Source organism: Delphinapterus leucas, chromosome 1 (assembly GCF_059928025.1).
Source record: "Delphinapterus leucas isolate spDelLeu-1000000601 "Yukka" chromosome 1, BTC_Dleu_Yukka2, whole genome shotgun sequence".
NCBI lineage: Eukaryota > Metazoa > Chordata > Mammalia > Artiodactyla > Monodontidae > Delphinapterus > Delphinapterus leucas.
The window spans coordinates 46,862,084-46,889,755 of NC_143129.1; the positions used below are offsets into that span (position 1 = coordinate 46,862,084).

The window sequence follows — 27,672 nt, forward strand, 5'->3', positions numbered from 1 at the left end:
ACTACAAATAACAGAAAAACTTGACTACAATGTCTGAGGTAAATAGGGCCTATTTTTCTCACTATATAATAAAAAGTCTCTGTAAATAAGCAGTCCAGGGCTAGGATAGAATAGGATAAGTGACCAAAGTCCAGATTTGTCCAGAACCATGCCTGTTTTAGCATCAAAGGTCCTGCATCTCTAGATACCCCTCAGTCCCAAACGAACCAGGAGGCTGGTCAGCCTAGCAATAACCATCAGTGTCATCAGTGATGCCATCAAGAATCATAATACTTCATCTTTTTCACTTGGCCCTTCTGACTGTTGCTTGTTGCCTCAAGGTTGCAAGATAGCTACCGTGCCTCCACGTGTCATGTCTGCATTCCAGGTAGGAAGAAAAGAGAAGGGCAAAAGGATCAAAGGCTTTCTCTCAGAGAGGTTTGCCTCTTATTCTGGAGAGAAAGCTTTCCTTGAAGACATGCACTTACATCTCGTTGGCCAGAACTGTTTCATATGGCCACCCCTTGCTGTAAGGGCAGCTGGGAAAATTGAGTATGCATTTTGTTTCCAACCCCTCAGTAGAAGAAACCAAGGGGAGAAGGTCGAGAAAGGCTTTTGGGCAGCCGATCCACAGTGTCTGCTACACCCCTTCGCTCTTTATTTCACCCAGCCGATGTCGAGCGCCTGCTGTGCAACAGGCACTGCGCTAAAATCTGCAAAGGGCAGACAGACAATAAAACACGACCCCCTCGCTGAGGAAGCTCATGGTCTGGTACAGGCTATGTCAGAAGGCAGCCACGAGAGAGTGGGAAGTGCTGCGTCGTCATATCTTGCCCAAGATGCAGGTAGGAATGACAGGGTTGGTGGATTAGCCAGGTAACAATGAATACAGTGTGCTTTCCAAGTAAGGATAAACCCAGAGATGTGAGGGCAGGACTTGGCAACAAGAAAGCTCTGGGAAGAAGGGCCAGTGGGTGTGAGAAGAAGGACTGCGTGTGCGGGGGTAAGTACCTCTCATCTCTGAAGACAACCTGCCTCAGGTCTTTGCTATGACATTAGGAAGCCATTCCGAAAACAGCATGTGTCTAGGAGGAGGTCTGAGTGGTCTTTAAGCACACCCAACAAAGAGCTGTACAAATTCCTCATGGAGACACGTCACCTCAAGTAAACGAGATTCAAAATCTACCCTTGAGAAAGAGTAAACCAAATTTATATCCTCTGCCTGAGGATCCTGCTGGGTGCCCACGCCCTCACCTTACTCTTGTTTCCTACTCTTTTGGCCTCAGAAGCCAGCCCCCTCTTCATTTCCCAGCTTCTCAGCTTCCCTCTTCCCCAGCACATTGCTGGATCCTTCTCCAGGCCTGGACCTGGCCAGCCTCTGAACCAGGCAGTGCAGAGGCTGTGGACTCTGTGGCCAATTGGAGCCAGTGCCTGGTGCCAGCGACCTGCCCATGTTCCTGGAGCACAGGAGAGTTCCTGCCTTAATCTGTTCTCAGGCTGAGCCACGGGAGCACACCTTTAACAGTCCTTCACATGCCTTCCATTATCTCACGGAAACATCCAAAAACAGTCCTTCAGGGTGGGGAGAGTTATCCCCAGGTAGCCAGCGAAGAAGTGAGGCCAGGAAGGTTAGGTAAACTGCCCTGGATTACCCAGTCGCTTAGTGATAGAGGTGGGATTCAAATCTCGGTTGGATTCTAAGGCTCCTGCTTTCCCCACCGGCACCATTTCTCTATACATAGCCGAGCTCTCTCCCCAGTCCCCTTTCCCTGCAAGCTTGTCTGTGCCCAGACCCCTGGCCCTGAGGGCATCCTCTGATGGAGGGTCTTGATCACCAGAGTCTGTGATGAAGTTTCATTTATTCCTCCACTCAACAGATATTTGAGTCTCCCCTATACGCAAGGTGTTGTACTGGGCTGTTGTGTTATTTTCTGGTTGCCTGAATCTGCCTATGGCTGGGCCCGCTGACCTCCAAGGATCACTGGCTGCCAGGGCTTGCTCGCTCCTCAGGGCACCATGGCAGAGCTGCCTGTGGCCGACTCAGACCAGCCCCAGTGGCACAGCTGAACCTCTTTCCATTTCCCCTGTGCATTAATGGCCCACTCGTACCTTGCTTGTTTTCCTTTTCTGCCAGATCTGTTTGCAGTCTGGGCCTGGCATGGTCACATCTGAGCCTGTTCCAGTTATGACAACATAGCTAGTCACTGCTGTCACCAAAGTAAGGTGGTCAGAGGATGGGAAGGAAATGAAACAGCTCTTAGATCCATCTGATTCTTGATAAACAATATGGTGAAAGTGGAGATTAAAGAAGAATATATTTTGTCAGGGAGGAGCTGCCAATAATCACACTCTCCCCTGGGTGCGGGAGGCAGGGTGAGGGTTCCTAGGCAGGTGCCACGGAGGTTTAAGAAACGGAGACTTGCAGGGGTAAAATGACCAACCAAGTTCACACACTGTGATTGCGTTTTCTCCTATTTGTAAAAGTAATACATGTTCACTGTGGAAAATTGGAAAATACCAAATAGTATAAAGAAAAAAATAAAAAGACTCTACGATACTATTACCCAGAGATGATAACCACCGTTAACATTCTGTGTTTACCTCTAGATTTTTTTCTATGCACGTATATGGGTTTAGTCTGTACATACTGTTTTGTATTCATCTTTTATCACTTAACATTATTTGATACCATTTCCCCCTTGACACCAAGTGTTTTATAAAAACATCATTTTCTGTGGCTGCATAATATTCCGTTATATGGACATGTCATAATTGGTTCGACCTCCACTCTTGGCTATTTGGGTTGTTCCACCCTTCCATTTTGTCCTGTATAAATAATACTGAGATGAACATCTTTGTACATAAGTATTTGTGCCCATACCTGATTTTTCCGTTGGGCAGAATTCTGAGGGACAAACCACTTTGGCATGGTCTGTCTCTCTGCCCAGAAAGAAGGGACAGCGGGCACTAGTCACGACCAGGCTTCCTGATCAGCGGCTATGGGGCACCCAAAGGGGGGGATGCTGAAGCAGGGGGCATAGGCACCTCAAAGCTTTGCTTCTCTTACTGTTTTTCTTTGAATGACCCCTGCTTTATTACTCAAAACTCTTTAGTTCAGAAATCTGCTGAAATCAGCTCAAGCAAACAACAGAAGTGGAGATAAAAATGTTGGGCAGGAACTTAGCCGGTCCTCAGAGAGGGCCTGGGAAAGAGGAATCCAGACTTCCTCTCCTCTCCCCATCAGTCCCCGTGGGGCAGTGGGCCTTGAACCTGAGAGTGTATCAGAATCACCTGTGGGGCTCATGAAACCACTCATTACTAGGAAGCCCATCCCCCAGTTTCTGACTGAGCAGGTCTGGGGCAGGACGGAGAACTTGCACTTCTTTTGTGTTCCTAGGTGATGCTGATGCTGCTAGTCCAGGGACCATGCTTTGAGAACCTCTGCTAGAGTACAACATGCAGGCTGGGGGCAGGGCAGACACCCTTCAAGACTGCTACCACACCCCAGTTTCTGGGTGAATTCTGTCCTCTCATTGTGATCTTGCCTGGTGGCACCAAAGCAAGGTTGTTACCACCTCTTGTCAGAAAGAGACCTCCCCCAAGAAAGGCCCAAGAAGAAGAGAAAGTCGCTATGGCCTTTCCCTGAGGTTATCTCTCCCTCAGGGCCTTTTCTGAAAATTGACTCAGTCAATTCTCAGAAGTTCTCTCATAGCCAGACTTTCTTCCCTCTGGCTAATACCTGGATGCTGATCTGCGGTTAAGGTGGTCTCTCCCTCTCAAGCCACTCCCTCCAAATGGCTCCTCTGTTCCGGTACGGGACAAGCAGGGGTTGCTAGGGAAGTCCGGGGCTGGAGCCCACCGCAAGGTGTGGCTACAGTGAGGAGGGGCCCAGCCCTGGGTTCTGGGTTGCTTGGAGGCTCACTAGACAGTGACTCCAAGAGGCAGCCCACAGGGGGAACTTACCGTCCACTGTGACGCCATAGAGGAGCTCACGCTCTGGTGAAAACAATGAAGTGACATTCGTGAAAGATCCTGTAAGATTATAAAGGAAGAAGCAACATTGATTGTGCTCCTACTTGTACGGGCACAAAGTGCCTTATGCTGATCATCTAATTTAATCCTCCCTGAAAACCTATGAATGCAGAGATGGGTACCATTATTCCCAAAATACATGTGAAGAAATTGAGGCACAGAGAGCCTAGGTTACTTGCTTAAGCTCTTAAACACTACTCTATAGCTGCTTCTGGGAGAAACCTGAAAACCAAGAAAGAGCAGAGGGGAGGAAACTAACACATACATTCTTTTACTCGATCATTATGTAATACTCTATAAAATTATCCCCCTTTATAGGTGAGGAGACTGAAGCTTAGTTAAGAAGCTTCCCAAGGTCACATAATTGGTAAGTGGGGAACGGGGCAGGCTTCAGTGGTGGCAACAGAAATAAACAGTCAAGTAAGGGTTCAATGCACAGAGATGGGCAGGCTATAAATGCCTGCATGAACTGACTCTGGGGGATTGCAAATGCATGGCATATCCTTTTAACAGACTCCTAACTGAATAATAAGATACCACATCTGAAAATTCTGACATGTGAAAATGATTACAAAATAAATATGCATTGAAAATGCAGGATATAAAACTATTTACAGAAAAATTCCAATGTACTATATCTTTTTTTCTATATCTATATCAAGACAGATATAACAGCCTGGAAGAAAATACTCCATCTTGTTAAATAGACTTTTCAGGACAGTACGAATATGGATGATTTTTCTTTTCTTATTTTTTTACTTTTTTTTTTCTTTGTTTTACAATGGTCTTCTGTTATTTTCACAGCCATTAAAAGAAATCTTATTTATTTACACAGATGCAAGGGCACAGCTTCTTTCCTGACACCATCACCAGGGAGAGGATGAAAGCCTTATCCCATTCTGACCTTCTTCCTTTCCTACCTTCCTGCTTCACAAGTTGATTTTCCAAGGCTTTCCATTTGTGAGCTCTTGATGTTGAATGCACCTGTGAGTGAGCGTGGGGGGATGGCGTTTAATAGGATCTACTTTGAAGACCTCAGGAAGTGCTCTAATTTAGCCACACCTGGAAGCCCTGGTTTTCTCAGTGCTTTTCCCATCTAACCAGACTGTGGTGTGGTTTCCCCTGAAATCCTCAGCAGACTTCTGAGCACATAACCTTTAAGACTCATCTTGCTGTCTCTACCTCCCTCTGCCTTTAAATCATTGCCTGTGTAAAAAGCAAACCATGAAACTCAAGTTGAAGTTCTATGATCTTTAAAAGCTTTTTAAAATCAAACCAACCTGGAACTTAGTTATGTATAATGATAAAGTTGACTCCATTTATTTTTCTTTTTATGATTTCACTCTCATACATTTCCACTTGTATTTGGAGGAGTTGAACACGTACGTTAAAGTGTTATTTTTTAAATTCTAGTTCTAGGGACTTCCCTGGCAGTCTAGTGGTTAAGACTCTGTGCTTCTACTGCAGGGGGCACAGGTTCAATCCCTGGTCAGGGAACGAAGATCTTGCATGCCATGCACGGCGCAGCCAAAAAAAAAAAAAAAAGAAAAAGAAAAAATTCTAGATCTAAGTAAAAAGGAATCATATATAAAGATTGTCCACCAAAGATTGAAACAAAAAAGTAGCTTCAATTTAAAAACTAGTCCTTCAGTTGACTTAAAAATGAATTTAAACACTTTCCCCCCTAGATTTGAAAAGTACCTCTCCTCCTCTTCTCTGAATAATTTTTTAAAAGGTCTTGGGTTCCATTTTCAAAATAAGTTCTATATTTCTAAGGGTGACACATTCCAAGTAACCAGAAACTGGCCTTGGCTTGGAAAACATCCCAGTTCTCATAAACATGCAATCACTAGTTCCTTTCAGGATGATGAATACTATTGATTGGCTCAGATCAGCTTGTGACCCAGCAGTGGTATTAGACACTGGATATAAAACATCTCCTTATGAATTTTTAATTGGCTTGTGTGTCTGGAGAACTGGGCAGCTGCTTCCCTTCCCTGAGTGCTTACTCTCCCTGCTTGCCCTCCCTCCTCCTCTCTGTGTCCCAGGGCTGATGATGCCACTCTGCAGGGCCGCATTATTGGATCAGAGCGATTAGCTGTACAGCCTGATTTTCTGAGTCAAAATCCGACTTCTTTTTCAGGTGCCACAGGCTTACGAGCAGTCATGTGCTTTTTGTTTTGCGATGGCATCACAGGATTACTAGCAGATGCAGTAAACTGAAGTCATTTCTCATTAACTGTATTCCTCATGATACTAAGAGAATGTGTCACTCCGAACTTGCATCCTCGAGCATTTTTCAGGAGAAAGAGTGCTTTCAGAAGCTCAAAGAAAAGCTGACAAAAGCCAAACTCTTGAGAAGCACTGTGTCAGGCACTTTCCAGTACCTTAGCTCATAATTCTCATAACAACCCCAAAAGAGGAGGAACATTATTCCCCCTTTTACACTGGTAGTAACTGAGTATCTTAGAAATACGGTAATCTCTCAGAATTCACGTGGATTTATCAAGCTCACACTGAAATAGGTGGCAAGGTGAAACCCTGGAACTCCAGACTTGATCAGGTGGCCAGAGCAAACCCAAGAGTCACCTTCTTCTAAGAGAACAAGGAAAGCTTCACTCAAAGCAAACTGTTCCCCTGCCACATCTCCATTGGTTAGATCTGGACAGAGTGAAAGATTCAAGTTCTCATGTCTAGAAATAGGGCTGTAGTCCCATTAACATTTGTATCCAGGTGAAACTGAATTAACGTAAGCTTCAAGCACCAATTGGGAGGAGAAAATAAATAACACAAGGTCAGCAGGTAGTCTGGAACAGGGAGGGGTAAGGTCTCCAGTGGCGACTGGGTAGGGTGGAGGGTGGAAGGCCCTCTCCCTGGTCCTGCTTTCTCTGTAAAGCACGGAGAGAGAGCCTGTGAGAAACCTGTAACACACAGTGAGTGAGAGCTCTGAGTCCCTACACTATGGCTGACTCTTGCCAAATATTTTGTGGTACACTTAACTTAAAAGGAGGAAGAAAAAAATAGAGGAATCAGAAAATGCCCCATTGTAAATGAAAGTGAGAATTCTTCCTGGCTTTAGCCTCTGCTAAGGGAATCTAGATTCTACTCAGGAACAGAGACCACTTTTCACAAAATGTATGGTTTTGGTTCGTCTCATTGACAGCAACCTGCCTACCTGAGCCATGAGCCCATAGCTGCCAGAAACAATGATGCCAAAAGAAATCTTTCTCTCTCTCCAGGGTGTTCATCACCATAGCAAAACTGCACCATTTGCTTCTGAGTCTTGGATACAAAAATTTTTTTCTTGTCTTATCTTTTAATTTTAAAAAATCATTTTATTTTACTTTGTTTTTTTGTTTGTTTTTATTATTTTGGGTTCTTGTCTTAGATCATTCAGTGACTTGCTGGGTGACCTTGAGTAAATCCCATCTTCTCTGTGGTCCTCTGTGAAGGGGCTCAGTTGGAAGGACCGTGATTGATTAGTTATGTCTGCCACGGGTGCTGCATTAGAAAGTGGTGATATAAGTGTTGCATATTAGCCTTTTCTGAGCTGGGTGATCTTAGGTTCCCAATTCTCTGTTGGGGAGTAGATGGAGATAAGCCTCTGAGGAGCAGTTAGTCATGGCCTGGAGCTCAGTGTAATCCTGAGGTGAGACAAGGCTGTTCTCACAGCCTCAGAAAAGTATGCTCTAACCCATTCCATTTTAGAAAAGCTGAGTGGGTGACTAACCATTATTGCTTCCCTTCTCTCACCTGCCCCCCCCCCGTTATTTCTCTCTCCATAATCCCCTTGGGCATACCCTGGGGGACTCTAGTGTCAATGTAGGCCTGAGGGAGGAGGTTCAGCAGACATCGGGGGAATATGTATTAGTTTTCTATAGCTGTGTAACAACATAACTGCAGACTTAGCAGCATCCAACCACGCATGTATTATCTCACAGTTTCTGTGAGTCATGAGTCAGGGCATGGCTTGACTTGGTTCTCTGCTTATGGTATCACAGGGTACAGCCAAGGTGTCAGCCAGGGCTGGGCTCTCATCTGAAGGTTTGACTGGAGAGGGATCTGCTTCTCCAACCACTCATGTGGTCAAGCCATTCCTTGCAGTTATAGAACTGAGAGCTTTAGTTTCTTTGCGAGCTGTTGGCTCAGGAGGACCCTCAGCTCCTCCTGAGGGTTCACCCACCATTCCTGCAACGTGCCATTCCAGCCAGCAAGGGAGAGACTCCAGCCAGATGGGCTCTACAGTCTTATGTGATACAAATTTGGGGGTAAAACTGAAGACCCAAAACACACATCCACCTAGCTAGTCCCTTCTCCAGAGTTGAGATGATTATGCTGAGATGCCTAAGAAGACTATGTTGTTTTTGCTCCTGGACATTAGGCCTTTTCCTAGATCCACCCCTTGAGTTTATACATTAAAAATCCCATATGACCCCAGAGAAATCCCAAAAGTTAGTTATCTGATCCATACTGAATAGGAATGTCATGCTGTGGATTCTTCAAAACTCATTAACCTGGCACCTTCATGGTTGTGATTGGTTGTGATTGGAATGGTTGTGATTTTCTAGACAGCAGCTGTTAGCACATCCATTTCACAGATATTAAAGACTGATTGGATGACAGGATTCTTTGCCATTCTTCACTGAATATCTCATACTAATTACACAGTTTCCAAGCCTTCAGAACTTTCCTGAAAATTTGTGTTTATTGGTAAACTTTTAATCAAACAAGATGTGCAAAGTACCGCATTAAGCTCAAGGATGTCATTCTGGAATATCACAGGTGAAAGAACTCGCGTGAGTCCTCTAAATTACTGCCTAGACCCACAGTCCTCAGTCTCAGTGGACATCTCTGCTTCTCATTTATCCTGAGGAAATAGGGCCTGTGGTAGAATATTATACAGTCACTTCCTTACAACCATGCTCTCCTGAATTTTGGAAGCCTCGTTTCCCTGTATTTTAGACTTAGTGGAGTAAACAAGCTAATAGTGCCCCTCGAGAGAGTTCACTAGTTAACACCCAGCCCTTAATGTCTTTTATACTTGGAAGGGATCTTAGCAGTCACTTTGCTTAACCCTAATATTAAAAATGAAATGGCTCTTAAGAAAAGCGTCTGATATCAAGTGGTATTAAGAAGGATAAAGTTCAACCAACTTCTTTGAATCACGTGGGTCTTCAAGGAGCACAGTCTTGGTCTCATGACAAAGATGACAAAAGATAACAAGGCATCTGGGGAGGCTGTTGTACCCTCCTTGCAGTTTGTGGGTAAAAGAGTGGGTGGATTCTGATGACTATGGTGAGCTCCTCCTTCTTCCTATTCCAAAAAGGTGAATGGCCAAGCACTGCCTGATCTTGGGAGGGACTTTCACGTGAAAATCATAGATTGTGAACATGTATTTATTTTTTATTTTGGCAGGAAATGATTTTCCTAACCAGTGGTGTGACCATGACAAAGAAGAACAGTTCTGCTTTCAACTCAGAGAAATAGTGGGGGAGAGACAAAAACAAGCAGAAAAGAAACATTTTCTTCAGGCTTTAAGGAGGGGTAGCTATTCACGGTCAATGAGTAGCTTTCAGGATCACCTTTGTAATCTCGTGCGCCTTTAAACCCTCCACATCCACTGCGGTCAGAAGGGGATTTCGCTGGCCCACAGGAAGGCAGTCCTTGTGCTTGTGTTGCCTTCAAGTGGGTCCCACAGGTTGAAAGTTGCCTCCTCTTCCCCCCTCTGACTCATTAAAACCAAATTCAGTTTAGGGACATCTCTCCCTATTCCAGCCCCTCGCTATTCCAGGTTAGAAGCTATTAGTAGACTCATCCCACCATGAAGCAAAGACCATACTCGCCCTCCAGACTCATCCCTTAGCCAGATCCCAGTGCCTGGCACAGAACACGGGGTCAGTGATGTTAAGGAACCAAGCTGATTACTTCTGGCTCTGCTCTTTGTATGGTTCTTTGCTGCTTCATATGTAGTTTCTCTCAACTTGCTGTCCTTATATTTACACTTCTGCGTCTTCTTCCATGGAACCCAGTCCATGCTGCTGCTCCAGGAGGGCAGCAGCAACTATCTGTTGGCAACAGACTATATCACGGGACTTTATAGACAGATAGACGCTAAACAGCACTAGTGTGTAGTTTGAAAATTTGGGCAGGTTATTCACTTAATGGTGGGGCATCTACAAAGAAACTAGTCAAACACCTCTATCTTTTCTCTCTCCTCCCTCCCTTGCCCACCAAATTTCTTGAGAGAGTAATCTTTACTCCCTTTATCTCATACCATGTCCATTCAAATCTGATTTTGTTTCCTACACTCCCTCCACACATATGTAGACGCTGAAATGCTCACACTAACTGCCAGATGTAACAGCTTTTCTTGAATTCTATCCTCACTAATCTTCCTAATGAATTTGATGCAGCTGTGAACTACTCTTGAAAATTTTCTCCCTTTGTGGAGCAACTGGAATACAGTTTGCCACCCAACTCTAACCTACTTCTATCTCCTCAGCTGGCTCCTCTTTTGCCTCATTTAAAACACAGGTATGTCCCAAGATTTGTCAACTCAGTTTCTCTTCCTTTTGTATACCTCCTTTCTGGTGGTCTCAAATACTCCTACTGTTTCAATTAACATCTCTATGAAGATAGTCCCAGATCTTTACCCCTAGTCCAACTTATTTACAGAGTTCTATAGGTATGTCCCAAGATTTGTCAACTCAGTTTCTCTTCCTTTTGTATACCTCCTTTCTGGTGGTCTCAAATACTCCTACTGTTTCAATTAACATCTCTATGAAGATAGTCCCAGATCTTTACCCCTAGTCCAACTTATTTACAGAGTTCTATCTTCATATTTTCAACAACCTCCTGGATTGCATGATCTAGGTAATTCTCCTAGTCTTTCAAATGCATCGGTTTAAAAGTTTACAAATCATCTCCCCCAAACCAGCCCCTTCTCCTAAATTCCCTATTAATATTTGTGAAAGAAAACATGCCACTAACATTGAAATAAGTTCAAAACTGAATACTTCTGCACTCCTCCATCTCTCTCAATCCCATACCTAATGAAGTGACATTCATTAAGGACACACCTCTAATGAGGCAACATCTCTAAGGAGGTGGCATTCATTGAATGCCAGACTCTGGGGGGTGTAGTGTGGAAAAAATAAAGAAGAGAGAGAATGAGAGCGAGGGAGAGAGAGAGGTAATTGGTCTTACCCCTGAGAACTTACAAAGGGAGGACAGAAAAGCATTCATTTGATGAATTTTTACTGAATACGTATTAAAAGCCAGGCACTGTTCTGGGTGCCAAAGTCCTTCAGTATCACCTCTGCAGTGTCTCTCAGGTCTACTCCAGACTAATTCAGGTCTGGTTAGAACTTCCAGATCAATACTTTTCAAATGGGAAAAATGGGCTTCTTGCCTTTAGTATTGTATTTTTTTCTACTGGTAATTATCATGTTAGCTGTTAGTTTAAAGTAGATAATTTAAAGAAGTATTTGTCTATCCTAAATCATGTCTGAACTCTTCCTTTATACGTTAAAATTTTATTTGTTCTTTTATCTTTCCAAAGCTTCCTAACAGACCGTCCATCCTCTGTCTCTTCATGCTTCAATTCAACCCATATGCTGCCATCAGACAAATATTCCTATAACTGAGCTGTAAGGTTGCTTCCTTATTTGGAAATGTTTGAAGGCTCAAAAATTATAATCTAAACTCTGCAATTCGGAATGCAAGACCCCCATCCTGAGACCTGAACTCCAATCTCTCCTTCTGGTCTTACCTGCCAGTCCCCTATCCTGTCTGCCTGTGCTCCAGCCAAACAGGAGTACTCAGTGTTCACAAACATGTCCTATACTTTCTCTTCTTACCCAAAGTCATGCCCTCCACTTGGAATGCCATCTGGTCTATCTCTATTCACAGAAAGCCTTCCTTCCTCTTTCAAGGTTCAGCTTAATTGCTTTATTGTTATAAAGGTTTCTGCCTTATTCCCCCTAATGGCTTGCACAGATGGCAATGATTGAGTTCTAATCATAATTATGGTAAGTCCACCCACTGTTCCACATACAACTTGCAAAGGGACCTTCTCATTAGATGCTGAATAAGTACTTACTAAATAAATGTTACCAGAAGAAATTTTCTAGTAGTTTCACATGTGTACATTATTTCTTCCCAACATGATTATAAAGTCTTCAAGAACACGGACCATGTTTTCTTCCTTTACCTTTATTTTCTACATAGTTCTTGGTACAGAGCTATAAATAGAGTAGAAGTATAAATGTTAGCAGAATGAACAAGTGATAAGTTATGCTTTTTCATAGGAAACACAATATTGTATTAAAGTCCACAGTCATATATTCTGCAGTCTAAGATTAATGCCATGTTTGGACACTACAAAAAGAAAAAAACTGTAGCTAGTCTAGTAATATCTATAACATTCTTTAGCTATTTTTTTCCTTCATGTTTCCTAAATAACTATTTCTGCTTATAATTTCTTAACTGTATCTCACTGAACTCCATTATTAGTCCTTTTAAAAAATTATCTTAAGCTTTCCTGGTAGATAATTGTTATCTATAAAGATAATTTTGTCTCTACTTTAAAATAGTTATATCATTTATTTCTTTTTCTTACCTTTCTAACTGATTGGAACTTCTATATCAATATTTTACAAATGAAAAAGAATGAGCCTTTTGCTTTCAGTGGGTTTTTTTCTACAAATAATATTCAGGTAAGCTGTTGATTTAAATTAGATATTTTTATTTTAAGAAGTCTTGGGACTTTCCTGATAGTCCAGTGGTTAGGACTCCATGCTTCCACTGCAGGAGGCATGGGTTCCATCCCTAGTCAGGGAACTAAGATCCCGCAAGCTGCGAAAAAAAAAAAAAAGAAGTCTTTATCTATCCTAAATCACAGTATCTAACCTTTCCTTTTTATATTAAAGTTTTATTTGTGGTCTTATCTAATTGCTCTCTCAGACTAAGCGACATAATTTCAGTGAAGTGGAGATGTGACAACTGTTTAGTGATATGACCAATCACAGACAGCCATGCCAGACAACTGACATCATCAGTCATTTGGTCTATATTTACTGATAAAATTATCAAGAGAACCGAGGAACGTGCTTTAGCCTTTGTGCCATTTAGTCATGAACTCTCCAGGATAAAGGTCACAAAATATGAAAAAGCTGGTGAATTCTTCTATCCTTTTGTTCATTTATTCAACAAATATTTATTGAGTGCTGCTATGTGCCAGACACTATTCCAGGGCTGAGCTATAAGAACAAACAAGACAAACTCCCTATTCTAACAGGGCTTTCATTCTAGAGAAGGTAAACTGTAAGCTAACAAATAAGTGAGCAAGATCTTTTCAGACATTCATAAGAGCTGTAAAGATAATAACATAAGGCAATGCACTAGAGAGTGACTGATAGGGATGGGTTATTTCAGCCAAGGTGGTCAGGGAAGGCTTCTCCAATGAATTATTTTGAACAGAGATTTAAGGAACCAGCTATGTAAAGATGATAGGGAGAGCACTGCAGGCAGAGGAAACAGTGAATGCAAAGGCTCCAAGGTGAGAAGGATCTTGGCATTTTACAAGAACAAAGAGAAGGCTGAGCAGCAGTGAATGGAAGAAGAACTATAGGATATGTTTGGAGTGGTAGGAAAACCAGATGATGGTGAAGAAACACGGAAATCATTTTTAAGGACAAGGATAATAATACACTTGCTAAAATGAAACATTTAGAAGATTTACAGGGAACTCCCTGGTGGCGCAGTGGTTAAGAATCCGCCTGCCAATGCAGGGGACACGGGTTCGAGCCCTGCTCCGGGAAGATTCCACATGCCACGGAGCAACTAAGCCCCTGCGCCACAACTACTGAGCCTGTGCTCTAGAGCGCATGAGCCACAACTACTGAGCCCACGTGCCACAACTACTGAAGCCTGCGTGCCTAGAGCCCGTGCTCCGCAACAAGAGAAGCCACCGCAACGAGAAGCCCACACACTGCAGCGAAGAGTAGCCCCCGCTCGCCACCAACTAGAGAAGCCCGCGCACAGCAATGAAGACCCAATGTAGCCAAAAATAAATAAATAAATAAAAATTTATAAATAAAAAAGATTTACAATGCAAATTATAAACACTTATACAACTAACTCAAATCTCAAATAGGAAATAAGCCTAAATAAGGCAAACAAGCTCTCTACCACATTCTGTTCCTCATCAACATTCTCATTTACTTGTGTTTTCTCAACTCTGAATGGCAACAAAGATCTTGGAACGATAAACACGTAGTCCTCGGAACAAAATTTTCTTACGCAACAGATTATGAGCCAAGATCTTTTTGGCAGTTTAAGGAGTCCAGAGAGACACATCATCCCAACCAATTAGCCATGGGCTCTCCAAAGCTGAGGAATCACATCATCCATACTAGATTCAACCTTCATAGTAAGTTAAACAAAACCACGCGACTTAGTTCCTTTCTTTGTACTCTTATTTGAAGAGGAAAAACCAGCAAATGAAACACTTTCTGTACCCACTAAAGTTATCCAAAAATAATGTAACAAATGGGTCTGGGTGACTCAGGGGGATCATTCTCCATGTGTCTTGATTTAGATTATGGGGCTATTTTTGATTTGTCATAACTGGCTGGCTCTTGTGGTCTCAGACCAGGGCCAGTACACTGGTCAAAGCAGTGCTTTGTCATAGCACAGAAGCTTGTGGCAAAAAGTCTGGTAACTTTCTGTCCCCTTGTGAAAGAACTTTGAATCCTAGTTGTGGCTAGATCCTGCTGCAATGGCCTCCAAAGAGCCACTCAAGTCTTTGTTATACTGGAGTTTTAAAATTTCATACAGAATACAGCAGAAACTAACACAATGTAAAGCAATTATACTCCAATAAAGATGTTTAAAAAAAAAAAGAAAAAAAAATGTCATATAGAGATCATGTTTTTGGAAACACCAGCTCAGCAGTGAGATCTTTTGGGTCGTAATGGTTTCATGGTGATTAGAATCAGAAAGCAGCAGGGGCAGGCCCCTCTATGCAAACGCCGCAGTAGGTCATCTCTCCTTAGCACAGGGTTTGGAACAGCGTGACCCCTCAATAAATGTCCTCTGGTTATGTTTGTATTTTACACTTATTTGGCCCCCAAATGATTCTTTGGAAGTCTCTGGAGCAGCTCTCAGAGACCAGTCCACGGAATTAGGCCAGTTCATTTTCATTGGTCTCCAACAAAATGAGAAAAAGATTTAGGGTTATCACTTATCATTTCTTGTTAATTGCCTTTACTCTGATGTTTTTGTCCTACCTACCTGGTTTTTCTTAAAGTTCACATTTTTTCTATTAGTAAAGAATGTTAGTATATGGTAGTAGTTGCTGTTTTAAATGTCCTTACTTGGCAAATTAGATGGTGGCATCTCGATGCCCATCCCCCCAATTGTTTGAAAATTTACTGAGCCCTGAACCCTAAATCCGGGAACCCCTAGTCTGGATGTTTACTGCCTCTAGTTGTCTGGACTTTCTGGTTTCTACTATGGTATTTGGGATGGATAAATGTTCACTCTGTAGACTCTTCACCAATTTATATCCTTCTTCTATGTAATGTCTTATAAGTGAAAGCTGGAGACCTTCAAGGCAGGGAAGGTGTAAGGAAAAAGGAATAAAATTAGCTATTAATATCACTAGTATTTATATTAGTATTATGGAGGGGCAGAAAATAAGGCCAAATATATAAAACATATACACTTCTAGTGTGATAGGTATGGAAGATCAGGAGGTTTTTTTAAATAAGTATCAACTTGTGAAAAATTTGTAATAATATTTTTTGTTATAATATTTAATAATTACCTATTAAATGCTTCTGTACCTTCAATGTTGGCTGTCCTTAGTTTGCAAATATAGATTTTTCTATAATTAAACCAGTCTAAATCATTGTTGAGATTATGCTTCATGATATTGCTTATAAATAAGAATGTAAAATAACTAAATAGCTATTTTTATCCTAGCAGGACATCCTAGCTAGAGTACAGGACTCTGAGATGCAAGTCTTGTATTCAGCTAAGTCACTGATTTACTGTATCACATTGGTAATATTGCTTAAGCTGCTTCTGTTCCATTTTTATAAATTTGAGTTAGTAAAATTTGTCACTAATGGCTCATTGTCAAGGGTGTTGATGAAAACACAGTATTACAAATGATGGCCTTATCTAGTGGGATGGTAATTACCTGTGTATTTCAAGGTCATATAACTACCATACTATTATCTGTAATAAATAATAGCATAAGGAAAGAATAAAAAATTGGAGTAATAAGTTTGTAATGACATTAATAACAGCTACCACATAGCCAGCATTTATTAGGAACCAGTATTATGCTTAGTACCTTATGAACATTCTCTGATTTGATCTTTCAGGAACCACTGTTACTACCTTCAACTTACAATTCCAGAAACTGGGGCTTTGGGAGATAATTCCCTGTAACAAATGCCAGGCTGGGAGGCCTCTTGGGAGCCAGGCGGCCTGCCAGTTTCCATGGAGCAGTACTGACTCCCTCAGAATCTCTGTGTTGACTAGGCTAGTAAGTGTGCACTTCCCCCTCCAGCACCAAATAAGGCAATATTTTCCTTTTTATTCCTCTAGTTCCTTATATAAAGAATTCTTAATTTCCCTTTATCTTTTGTCATTTGACTTTCATTTCCTGTTTGGGGGTTTCTGCTTTTATCACTCTGAGCCTTCAGTACTGCTCTGCCTCATTCCTCTTCTTGGTGGATTTGACCTAAGTTCCAGTTTTTGTGCCTTTTCCTTCTGTTTCAGTTCCTTACACAGTCTGTGTTTAGCAAATGAAGTTACCTTTTATGGTTTCCAACTCTTTTTTTCACTGAAAGTTTTATAGTTTTCCTATATTTTTTGATATGCATGTATTTATCTTAAAGGGATTTTTCCCTTGGAGCCTTCTTACTACATCATAATATAGCTCATCCCTTTGAAAGACAGCTTTATTCATTGACAAATTCTTCTGGAAATACCCCTTGGGCTAGGTTTGATGGAAGCCATTTTTAGGCACAAATTGTAGCATATTCTTTGTTGTAGGCCTGCCCCTTACATTTGCAGGGCCCAAAAGTACAAATGGAGGACCATGTGCCATATGTATAAATATGTAAAAGTTATATAAATTTAAAAACTGTTAACTAAAGCATGTTCTATATTTTTACCTTGACAAATACACCTTCATAACACCCATTATGGACTGAATCGTGCCCCCAACTAAATTCATATGTTGAAGCCCTAACCCTCAATAAGAATGCATTTGGAGACAGGACCTTTAAGGAGGTAATTAAAGTTAAATAGGTCAAAAAGGTCCTAATCCGAAAAGACTGGTGTCCTTACAAGAGGAAGAACACCAGAAATCTCTTTCTGCAAGTACACAGAGGAAAGGCCATGTGAGGACACAGCAAGAAGGCAGCTATATGCAAGCCAAGAAGAGAAGCCTCACCAGAAACCAACCCTGTGGCACCTTGATCTTGGACTTCCAGCCTCCAAAACCATGAAAAAATAAACGTCTGTTGTATAAGCCAGCGGTCCCCAACCTTTTTGGCACCAGGGACCGGTTTCATGGCAGACAATTTTTCCACAGACTGGGGGTGGGGGGTGGATGGTTTCAGGATGATTCAAGCACATTACATTTATTGTGCACTTTATTTCTATTATTATTATATTGTAGTATATAATGAAATAATTACACAACTCACCATAATGCAGAATTAGTGGGAGCCCTGAGCTTGTTGTCACTTGCCACTCACTGATAGGGTTTTGATATGAGTCTGCAAGCAATTGATTTATTATGGTCTCTGTGCAGTCAAACCTCTCTGCTGATGATAATCTGTATTTGCAGCCGTTCCCCAGTGCTAGCATCACCGTCTCAGCTCCCCCTCAGATCATCAGGCATTAGATTCTCATAAGGAACCTAGATCCCTCGCATGCGCAGTTCACAGTAGGGTTCATGCTCCTATGAGAATCTAATGCCGCCGCTGATCTGACAGGAGGCGGAGCTCAGGCGGTGATGTGAGTGATGGGGAGTGGCTGTAAATACAGATGAAGCTTTGCTCACTTGCCCGCTGCTCACCTCCTGCCGTGAGACCCAGTTCCTAATAGGTACTGGTCCTGGCCTGGGGGTTGAGGACCCCTGGTCTAAGCCATCTAGGCTGTAGTATCTTATGACAACCCAAGCTGACTAATCCAACACACAAGTTGAAAAAGTAGGTGAAATCTGTGGTTTTCATATGGGCAAGATATGAAAGACAACAGAATTTCCTTATTATTGGATATGCCTAGGTATTCTGTTAAGGAGCTGACAATGCTGGATGAGTAATAAAATACATATAGTTGTCCTTCAGTATCCATGGGGATTGGTTCCAGGACTGCCCACAGATACCAAAATTCACAGATGCTCAAGTCCCTTAATATAAATTGGTGTAGTATTTGCATATAATCTATGTAAATCCTCCTATGTACTTTAAATCATCTCTAGATTACTTATAAAACCAAATATAATATAAATGCTATGTAAATAGTTGTATATGGCTTATCTGAAAAATAGAAATTGTGGCAAAAAACTCAAAAGCATTACCTCTGGAAAGAAGGACTCAGGATCTGGAAGGGGAAGAAAGGGTACTTCTTCATGGAAGAATCTATTGTATTCGTGGTATCTGAGAAGGATTTGACAAGTGAATTTTTTCTTTTCTATTACCTCATGAACTTACTGCTTCCACTCAAATCCTCCTCATACCCAGCAGAATGTCTGACTCTGATGTTGGTGGCAGTGTAATTTACAAAACTTGTAGCAGGAGATGTGATGAGGTGTTTCCCTGGGACCTGAGTTGTGTTACTTACTAGAGTAGATACTTAGGGTTATAGGCTATTCCATGTTGTGCTGAGCACCAGATCCTGAGATAGAGGTACTCATGTATCCTATAGTACAGTGTGTGTGTGTGTGTGTGTGTGTGTGTGTGTGTGTGTGTGTATGTGTGTTTGCAAAGCCCTCTGAAGCCCAGGATCCAGGGCAGAGACCTCTCTTGCCTGGGACTAAGGAGGGGACTGCCATTTTATTTAAAGTAAACATCACATACTACGTCTCTCAGACAACTCTATATCTGGATTATTATCTTTGTGTTTTAGAGTTGGCTTAGATTATGAATACCATGTAGGGGTTCAGAATTCTTTCTTATACTTGAGGGCATTTTATTCAAATGTAAAACACATTTTACACACCAAAGCAAAGAATAATAAAGAAATGAATGAATCTTACATTGTGCAACAAGAACTGAATCACTGTGACTGCATCATACTTGCACATGCAAGCCTTTGTTTCACCCACTTCCAATTACCTCTGAGCTGCATTTGCCAAAAATTGGAAGTTAGATTCCAAAGGCAGAGCAGGCAACCTAGGCTCTCCCCTCTCACCCCTCTATAAGAAAACCTTATGGGTTTATCTGTACTTAGGCAACCATCTTTTCTTCTACTTTAATATTTTCTTCACATGAAGAAAACAATAAAATGAGCTGTACTACAAATACTGATTCCCTTAGCTCTTCAAATTTTCCTCTTATTTCTCTTCTCCTAAAGGGGATATAAGAACTAGATTAATACCTGCCCTTGGTTTTCAAAAAAAGTACAAAAGAATATAAAATGACAAGTAAAAATCTTTTTCTTTATTCCTAACCCCCAGTAAATTTATCAGAATTAACTATTGTTAACATTTTCTTGTGTAGCTTTCCAGAATTTTTCTAGGCATATACAAGGACCTACTTTAAAAAACAACAACAAAAAAAACACACAAAAGATTAATGGGAACATGTCATTCGCACTCATCTGTATTTTATCTTTTTTTTTAAACATAATTTATCTTGAAGATATTTCATCACACATAGAACAAGCTTATCTCCTAACGTTCTTTAAAAACTAAATGAGGTATAGAAAGTCTGAGCCCTTTTAAAACCTGAAACTTAGAGTGACTGAATTGCATTATTAAATGAAAAAAAAAAAGCTAAATGAGGTAATTATGTCTCATTATTAGCACTAGATCTGGGGTATGTCACACTCTCCAAAAAAAGCTTCATACCTCCCTTTCATTAAGAGAAGACTCACAGGGATCACTGTGATTCTGAAGGATTCTATTATTTAAATGTTGGTGTCAGAGTAGAAAGTCACAGAATTATATGATTTCTGAGTGGACAGCTCCTATAAATTATTTGGTTCAAGGGGTAAAGCCTGTACCAAAACGAAGCTTTGCTTTAAGGTTGGTGTCCTCTCATCCTTTTTCATTTCTAATATAATTTTGATTTTTATCTATTATTCATCTTAAAAATTAAAGTAGAGCATGTAAAAGTGTTAATGGTAATATATCAGGTATGTGTTTACTGCTCAAAAGAAACAGGCTAGTAATTTTCACTTAGAGAAAGTAGCTCAAAACAAAAATAATGTGTGTTTTATTTGAAAAATAGAAATTATGGCAAAAAACTCAAAAGCCTTACTTCTGGCAAGAAGTACTCAGGGTATGGAGTGAAAAGAAAACTTCTTCCATTGTCTGAATTTGTTTGCACATGCATTCATTCTTCTATTTGAAAAACCAGGATTAACATATGTAGATAGTTGGGCAATGTTTGGTGTCCTTGTGTTTTACCTAGTGGTCTGTCCCTCAAAGCTTTTAAAATGCTGATGGAAGGAGTAGTCACCCAGTGTTCAGGGTGGAGAAGAGGTGGGTAAACATCAAGAATCCAGAAGAGTGCTCTAATATTGGAAAGGGAACAAAACTTGGGAGTTCCTTGTGGAGGAAAAAGGGAGTTATGATAGGACCTTACACCATGAAGCATGGACAGGGATTTTTACTTTGCAGTTGTTCTAAAGAACACTGCAAACAAGAGAGGCTGGGGGGAAATGTGAAAAGTGGGATTACTCAATTTAATCTGGCTGAAAAAGTTAGGGAATAACTGATTAGACCAACACAACAGTGGGTAGAATAAGCTCTCTTGTCTTGATGAGGCTAGCTTGTTTTCCTCGTAAACATATGATGATCTAAGGAAACCGCCTAAAATGAGGTTAGGCAATCTATCATATGACCCAAAGTCACCCGGCTCAGACTCCCAACTGAAAAATGGAAATTCTGAAAACTCATGTTTACATCACAATAATGTGGTAAAGGCACAATAGAGCCAAGCAAAAAAGGCTTAAGGCTTAAGTTTTGGCAAATCAAGTACTCTGTTATTTAAAAGTCATTTGAAGCACAGAACCACAGAATTGGAAGGAATCTTAAAGGTCACTGGGCCCCCTCATTTTCCAGATGAGGACACAAACAGGGACCCAGGGACCAGTATAGATCTCAGATCTAGTCAGAGGGGCACCAGTACCAGAATCCAGGTGTCCCAAGTCCATGCTCAGACTGTACTCCTGCCCCTACTCCCTTAGAATGTTTATTGCTGGCAGTCTGATATTTGCTCCATCCTATGCCAATGCCCTCTTTTAAAAGTAGTTTTAGGGACTTCCCTGGTGGTTCAGTGGCTAAGGCTCCACACTCCCAATGCAGGGGGCCTGGGTTCAATCCCTGGTCAGGGAACTAGATCCCACACGTTGCAACTAAGAGTTCGCATGCTGCAACTAAAGAACCTGCATGCTGCAAGCAAGATCCCACGTGCCACAACTAAGACCCAGTGCAGCCAAATAAATAAATAAATAAGTAGTTTATGATTATCTTTTCCCTCTACTAATTAATTGTATGAAATTGTAAATTCAATATAAAGGAACCATATATCTTTACTTGGGGAAATTATTCAATGGACATATAAACGATGTATCAGAAAGATCCTAAACTAGAGATGGAAGAGAGGGTGGGTGTGTAAAAGTGGGTACCTCATTGAAACATTCATGTTACACACACACACCAAGCATCCAGGCAAAATCGAACCATGCTTATTCAAGGATATGAAATAGAGACCGTAGCAGCAAAGATAAGAGTAGAGAGCCTTATTTGATTCATTCCAAAATACTGGTGATAGTAATTCACCTTTTGTAGCTATTTGTTGGTCATTCAAATTCACTCAAGAATTTACTGGGTGCTGTCTCTGTTTCGTAAGCTCTAAGGTTTCAAATGTGAAAAAACACAACTTCTCACTTAAGGAGCTCACCATCTAGGAGAGAAGAGAAGTAGAGGCAGCAGGCAGATTTGGTACCACATGCTAACATTTCAGGTAGCTCGTCAGTTGATTTTTAGAAAGCAGAGATCTGAAAAAGCATTGTACTTGAACAGTTTTTCGATTTACCAGTTTCTAAAATGTTTAAGAATATTTTATTTCTATTCCATTCACAAAATGAATTTAACACTGAGAAACTTAAGTCAGTTGAACAAAGAATATTATTGGTTCTGCCCATAAGTAGATGGCATACAAGAGAGCCTTTAGCCAGTTTAACCAAAGTGTTAATATATACTTATGAATTTGATGGGATTGTGGAGAGCAGTGAGTCAGTTATTAGCTATAAACACCAATGGCTATAGATTTTCTCCTTACATCCAAGTTAACTAGTTTCTCTACTGACTTAAGTGCTAATTTTTATATAGCAGAGAGCTTCAGAACTTTTTGATGGAGAAAATATAAGATTCCAACAACTGAAAATTACATTTAAAAAGTCGTTTAAATTTTTTATTGTAAGAACACAACATGAGACTCTTAACACAACATGTGCTCTTAACAACATTTTAAGTGTACATTATTGATGACTATAGGTACAATATTGTACAGAGGATCTCTAGAACCTATTCATCTTGCTTAACAAACTTTATGCCTGTTGATAAACAACTCCTCATTTCCCCTTTTTCCCAACCCCTGACAACCACTCCACTCTTTGATTCTGTAAGTCTGACTATTTTAGATAACTCATATTAGTGAAATCATGTAATATTTGTGTTTCTGTGACTGACATTTCACTTAGCATAATGTTCTCAAGGTTCAACCATGTTGCTGCAGATTGCAGAATTTCTTTCAAGGCTGAATAGTATTCCATTACATATGTATATATGTATCACATCTATCTGTCGATGAACAAGTTTAGGTTGTTTCCACATCTTGGCTACTGTGAATAGTGCTATAATGAACATTGGAGTGCTTATAGCTCTTTGATATCTTGATTTCAATTCTTTTGGATACCCAGAAGTGGGATTGCTGGATCATATGGTAGTTCTACTGGGAATTTTTTGAGGAACCTCCATACTGTTTTCCACAGCAGCTGCACCATTTGGCATTCCCACAAACCGTATGCAAAGGTTCCAATTTCTTCACATTCTCACCAACGTTCCTCTTTTGTTTTTTTAAATGATAACCATTCTGAAAGGTGTGAGGTGATAGCTCATTGTAGTTTCGATTTGTATTTCCCTAGTGATTAGTGACATTGAGCATTTTTTCATGTCTGTTGGCTATTTTTATGTCTTCTTTGCAAAACTGTTTATTCAAATCCTTAGCCTATTTTTTTAATCAGGTTATTAGTTTTTTACTGTTGAGTTGTAGGAGTTCCTTATATATTGTATTAGTCAGGATTCTCCAGGGAAACAGCACCAATAGTATATAGATACGAATACAGATAGATACATATGAGGAGATTTATTATAGGAACTGGCTCACATGGTTATGGAAGCCAAGAAGTCCCACAATGTGCCCCCTGCAAGTTGGAGAACCAGTAAAGCTGGTGTATAATTCAGTATGAGTCCAAAGGTCTAAGAACCAGGAGCTCTGATGTCCAAGGGCAGGAGAAAATGGATGTCCAAGATCAAGAAGAAAGAGAATTCTCCCTTCCTCCACATTTTGCTCTATTCAGGCCCTCCATGGATTGGGTGATGCCTGCCCACATTGGTGAGGGTAGATTTTCTTTACTCACTCTACTGATTCTAATACTAATTTCCTCCGGAAACACCCACACAGACACACCCAGAAATGATGCTTTACCAGCTATCTGGGCATCTCTTGTCCCAGTCAAGTTGACACAATTAACTATCACATATATTTTGCAGATTAACCTCTTATCAGATATATGGTTTGCAAATATTTTCTCCCATTCTGTAGGTTGCCTTTTTGCTCTGTTGATTGTTTCCTTTGTTGTGCATAAGTTTTTAGTTTGATGTAGTTTTATGTATGTATGTATGTTTTTGCTGCCTGTGCTTTTAGTGTCATATCCATGAAATCACTGCCAAGACCAATGCCATGAAGATTTCCCCCTCTGTTTTCTTCTAAATGTTTTACAGTTTGCGGTCCTACATTTAAGTATTTAATTCATTTTGAGTTGATTTTTGTGTATGGTGTAAGAGATGGGTCCAATTTCATTCTTTTGCATGTGGATATCCAGTTTTACCAGCACCATTTGTTGAAAAGACCATCCTTTCGCCATGGTATATTCTTGGCATCCTTGTCAAATTCAGTTCACTGTATATGCACAGATTTATTTCTGTGCTGCTGGATTGATTTGCTAGTATTTTATTGAGGATTTTTTGCACTTATATTCATTAGGGATATTTCATTTAGTTTTTTTTTTTTTTTTTCTTGTGGTATCTTCATCTGCCTTTGGCATAACGGTAATGCTAGCCTCACAAAATGAATTCGGAAGTGTTCCCTAATCTTTAATTTTGGGGAGAGTTTGAGAAGGATTGGTATTAATTCTTTAAATGTTTGGTACCCAGAAAACTACTAGAGCTAATCAAAGAATCTGGTAAAGTAGCAGGATACAAAATTAATGCACAGATATCTCTTGCATTCCTATACACTAACAATGAAAAATCAGAAAGAGAAATCAAGGAAACACTTCCATTTACCACTGCAACAAAAAGAATAAAATACCCAGGAATAAACCTACCTAAGGAGGCAAAAGACCTGTATGCAGAAAACTATAAGACCTGGATGAAAGAAATCAAAGATGATACAAACAGATGGAAAGATATACCATGTTCTTGGATTGGAAGAGTCAACACTGTGAAAATGACTACACTACCCAAAGCAATCTACAGATTCAATGCAATCCCTATCAAACTACCAATGGCATTTTTCACAGAACTAAAAAAAAAAATTTTACATTTTCTATGGAAACACAAAAGACCTTGAATAGCCAAAGCAATCTTGAGAAAGAAAAATGGAGCTGGAGGAATCAGGCTCCCTGACTTCAGACTATACTACAAGGCTACAGTAATTAAGACAGTATGGTACTGGCACAAAAACAGAAATATAGATCAGTGGAACAGGATAGAAAGCCCAGAGATAAACCCACACACATATGGTCACCTTATCTTTGACAAAGGAGGCAAGAATATAAAAGGGAGAAAAGACAGCCTCTTCAATAAGTGGAGCTGGAAAAACTGGACAGCTATGTGTAAGAGAATGAAATTAGAACACTTCTTAACACCATACACAAAAATAAACTCAAAATGGATTAGAGGGCTTCCCTGGTGGTGCAGTGGTTGAGAGTCCGCCTGCCAATGCAAGGGACACGTGTTCGTACCCCCGTCCGGGAAGATCCCACATGCCGCAGAGCGGCTGGGCCCGTGAGCCATGGCCGCTGAGCCTGCACGTCCGGAGCCTGTGCTCCACAATGGGAGAGGCCACGGCAGTGAGAGGCCCGCATAACGCAAAAAAAAAAAAAGGATTAGAGACCTAAATGTAAGGCCAGACACTATAAAACTCTTAGAGGAAAACCTAGGCAGAACACTCTTTGACATAAATGACAGCAAGATCTTTTTTGACCCCTCCTACAGTAATGGAAATAAGTTCAAAAATAAACAAATGGGGGCTTCCCTGGTGGTGCAGTGGTTGAGAGTCCGCCTGCCGATGCAGGGGACACGGGTTCGTGCCCTGGTCCGGGAAGATCCCACATGCCGCGGAGCAGCTGGCCCATTAGCCATGGTCGCTGAGCCTGCGTGTCTGGAGCCTGTGCTCTGCAACGGGAGAGGCCACAACAGTAAGAGGCCCACGTACCACAAAAAACAAAAACAAAACAAAAAAAAAACAAATGGGACCTAATGAAACTTAAAAGCTTTTCCACACAAAGGAAACCATAAACAAGACGAAGAGACAACCCTCAGAATGGGAAAAAATATTTGCAAATGAAGCAACTGACAAAGGATTAATCTCCAAAATATACAAGCAGCTCATGCAGCTCAATATCAATAATACAAACAACCCATTCCAAAAACGGGCAGAAGACCTAAATAGACATTTCTCCAAAGAAGACATACAGACTGCCAACAAACACATGAAAAGATACTCAACATCACTAATCATTAGAGAAATGCAAGTCAAAGATACTCAACATCACTAATCATTAGAGAAATGCAAGTCAAAACTACAATGAGGTATCACCTAACGCAGGTCAGAATAGCCATCATCAAAAAATATACAAACAATAAATGCTGGAGAGGGTGTGGAGAAAAGAGAACCTTCCTGCACTGTTGGTGGGAATGTAAATTGATACAACCACTATGGAGAACAGTCTGGAGGTTCCTTAAAAAACTAAAAATAAAACTACCACACGACCCAGCAATCCCACTACTGGGCGTATAGCCTGAGAAAACCGTAATTCAAAAAGAGTCATGGGGGGCTTCCCTGGTGGCGCAGTGGTTGAGAGTCCGCCTGCCGATGCAGGGGACACGGGTTCATGCCCCAGTCCGGGAAGATCGCACATGCGGCGGAGCAGCTGGGCCTGTGGGCCACGGCCGCTGGGCCTGCACGTCTGGAGCCTGTGCTCCGCAATGGGAGAGGCTACAACAATGAGAGGCCCGTGTACCGCTAAAAAAAAAAAAAAAAAAAAAAAAATAGAGTCATGTACCACAATGTTCACTGCAGCTCTATTTACAATAACCAGGACATGGAAGCAACCTAAGTGTCCATCGACTGATGAATGGATAAAGAAGATGTGGCACATATATACAATGGAATATTACTCAGCCATAAAAAGAAACGAAATTGAGTTATTTGTAGTGAGGTGGATGGACCTAGAGTCTGTCATACAGAGTGAAGTAAGTCAGAAAGAGAAAAACAAATACAGTATGCTAATACACATATATGGAATCTAAAAAAAAACGGTACTGATGAACCTTGAGGCAGGGCAGGAATAAAGATACAGACGTAGAGAACAGACTTGAGGACACGGCGTGGGAAGGGGAAGCTGGGACGAAGTGAGAGAGTAGCACTGACATACATACACTATCAAATGTAAAATGCATGGCTAGTGGGAAGCAACTGCATAGCACAGGGAGATCAGCTCGATGCTTTGTGATGACCTAGAGGGGTGGGACAGGGAGGCTCAAGAGGGAGGGGATATGAGGATATATGTATACTTATAGCTGATTCACTTTGTTGTACAACAGAAACTAACACAACATTGTGAAGCAATTATACTCCAATAAAGATATAAAAATAAATAAAAGGAATTTATGCTGTAAAAATAAAAAATGTTTGGTAGAATTCACCAGTGAAACCAAACTTGTTGGGAAGTTTTTGATTACTGATTCAATCTCCACACCAATCATGAGTTTGTTCAGACTTTCTATTTCTTCATTACGTAGTCTTGGTATATTGTATGCTTCCAGGAATTTACCCATGTCTTCTAGGTAATCCAGTTTGTTGGCATATAATTGTTCATAGTAGTTTCTTGTAG

General features: G+C 40.9%; 1 protein-coding gene across 1 annotated transcript in view; it reads right to left on the bottom strand.

The window, feature by feature from the left end:
* The window catches only part of LOC111184697 (uncharacterized), a 96,335-nt gene that overhangs the window by 48,439 nt on the left and 20,224 nt on the right, over positions 1-27,672 (bottom strand). The window contains exon 2 of the mRNA XM_089909546.1: positions 3,943-4,011. Coding sequence (XP_089765672.1) covers positions 3,943-4,011 — 69 coding nt within the window. The remainder of the gene's footprint in view (positions 1-3,942; positions 4,012-27,672) is intronic.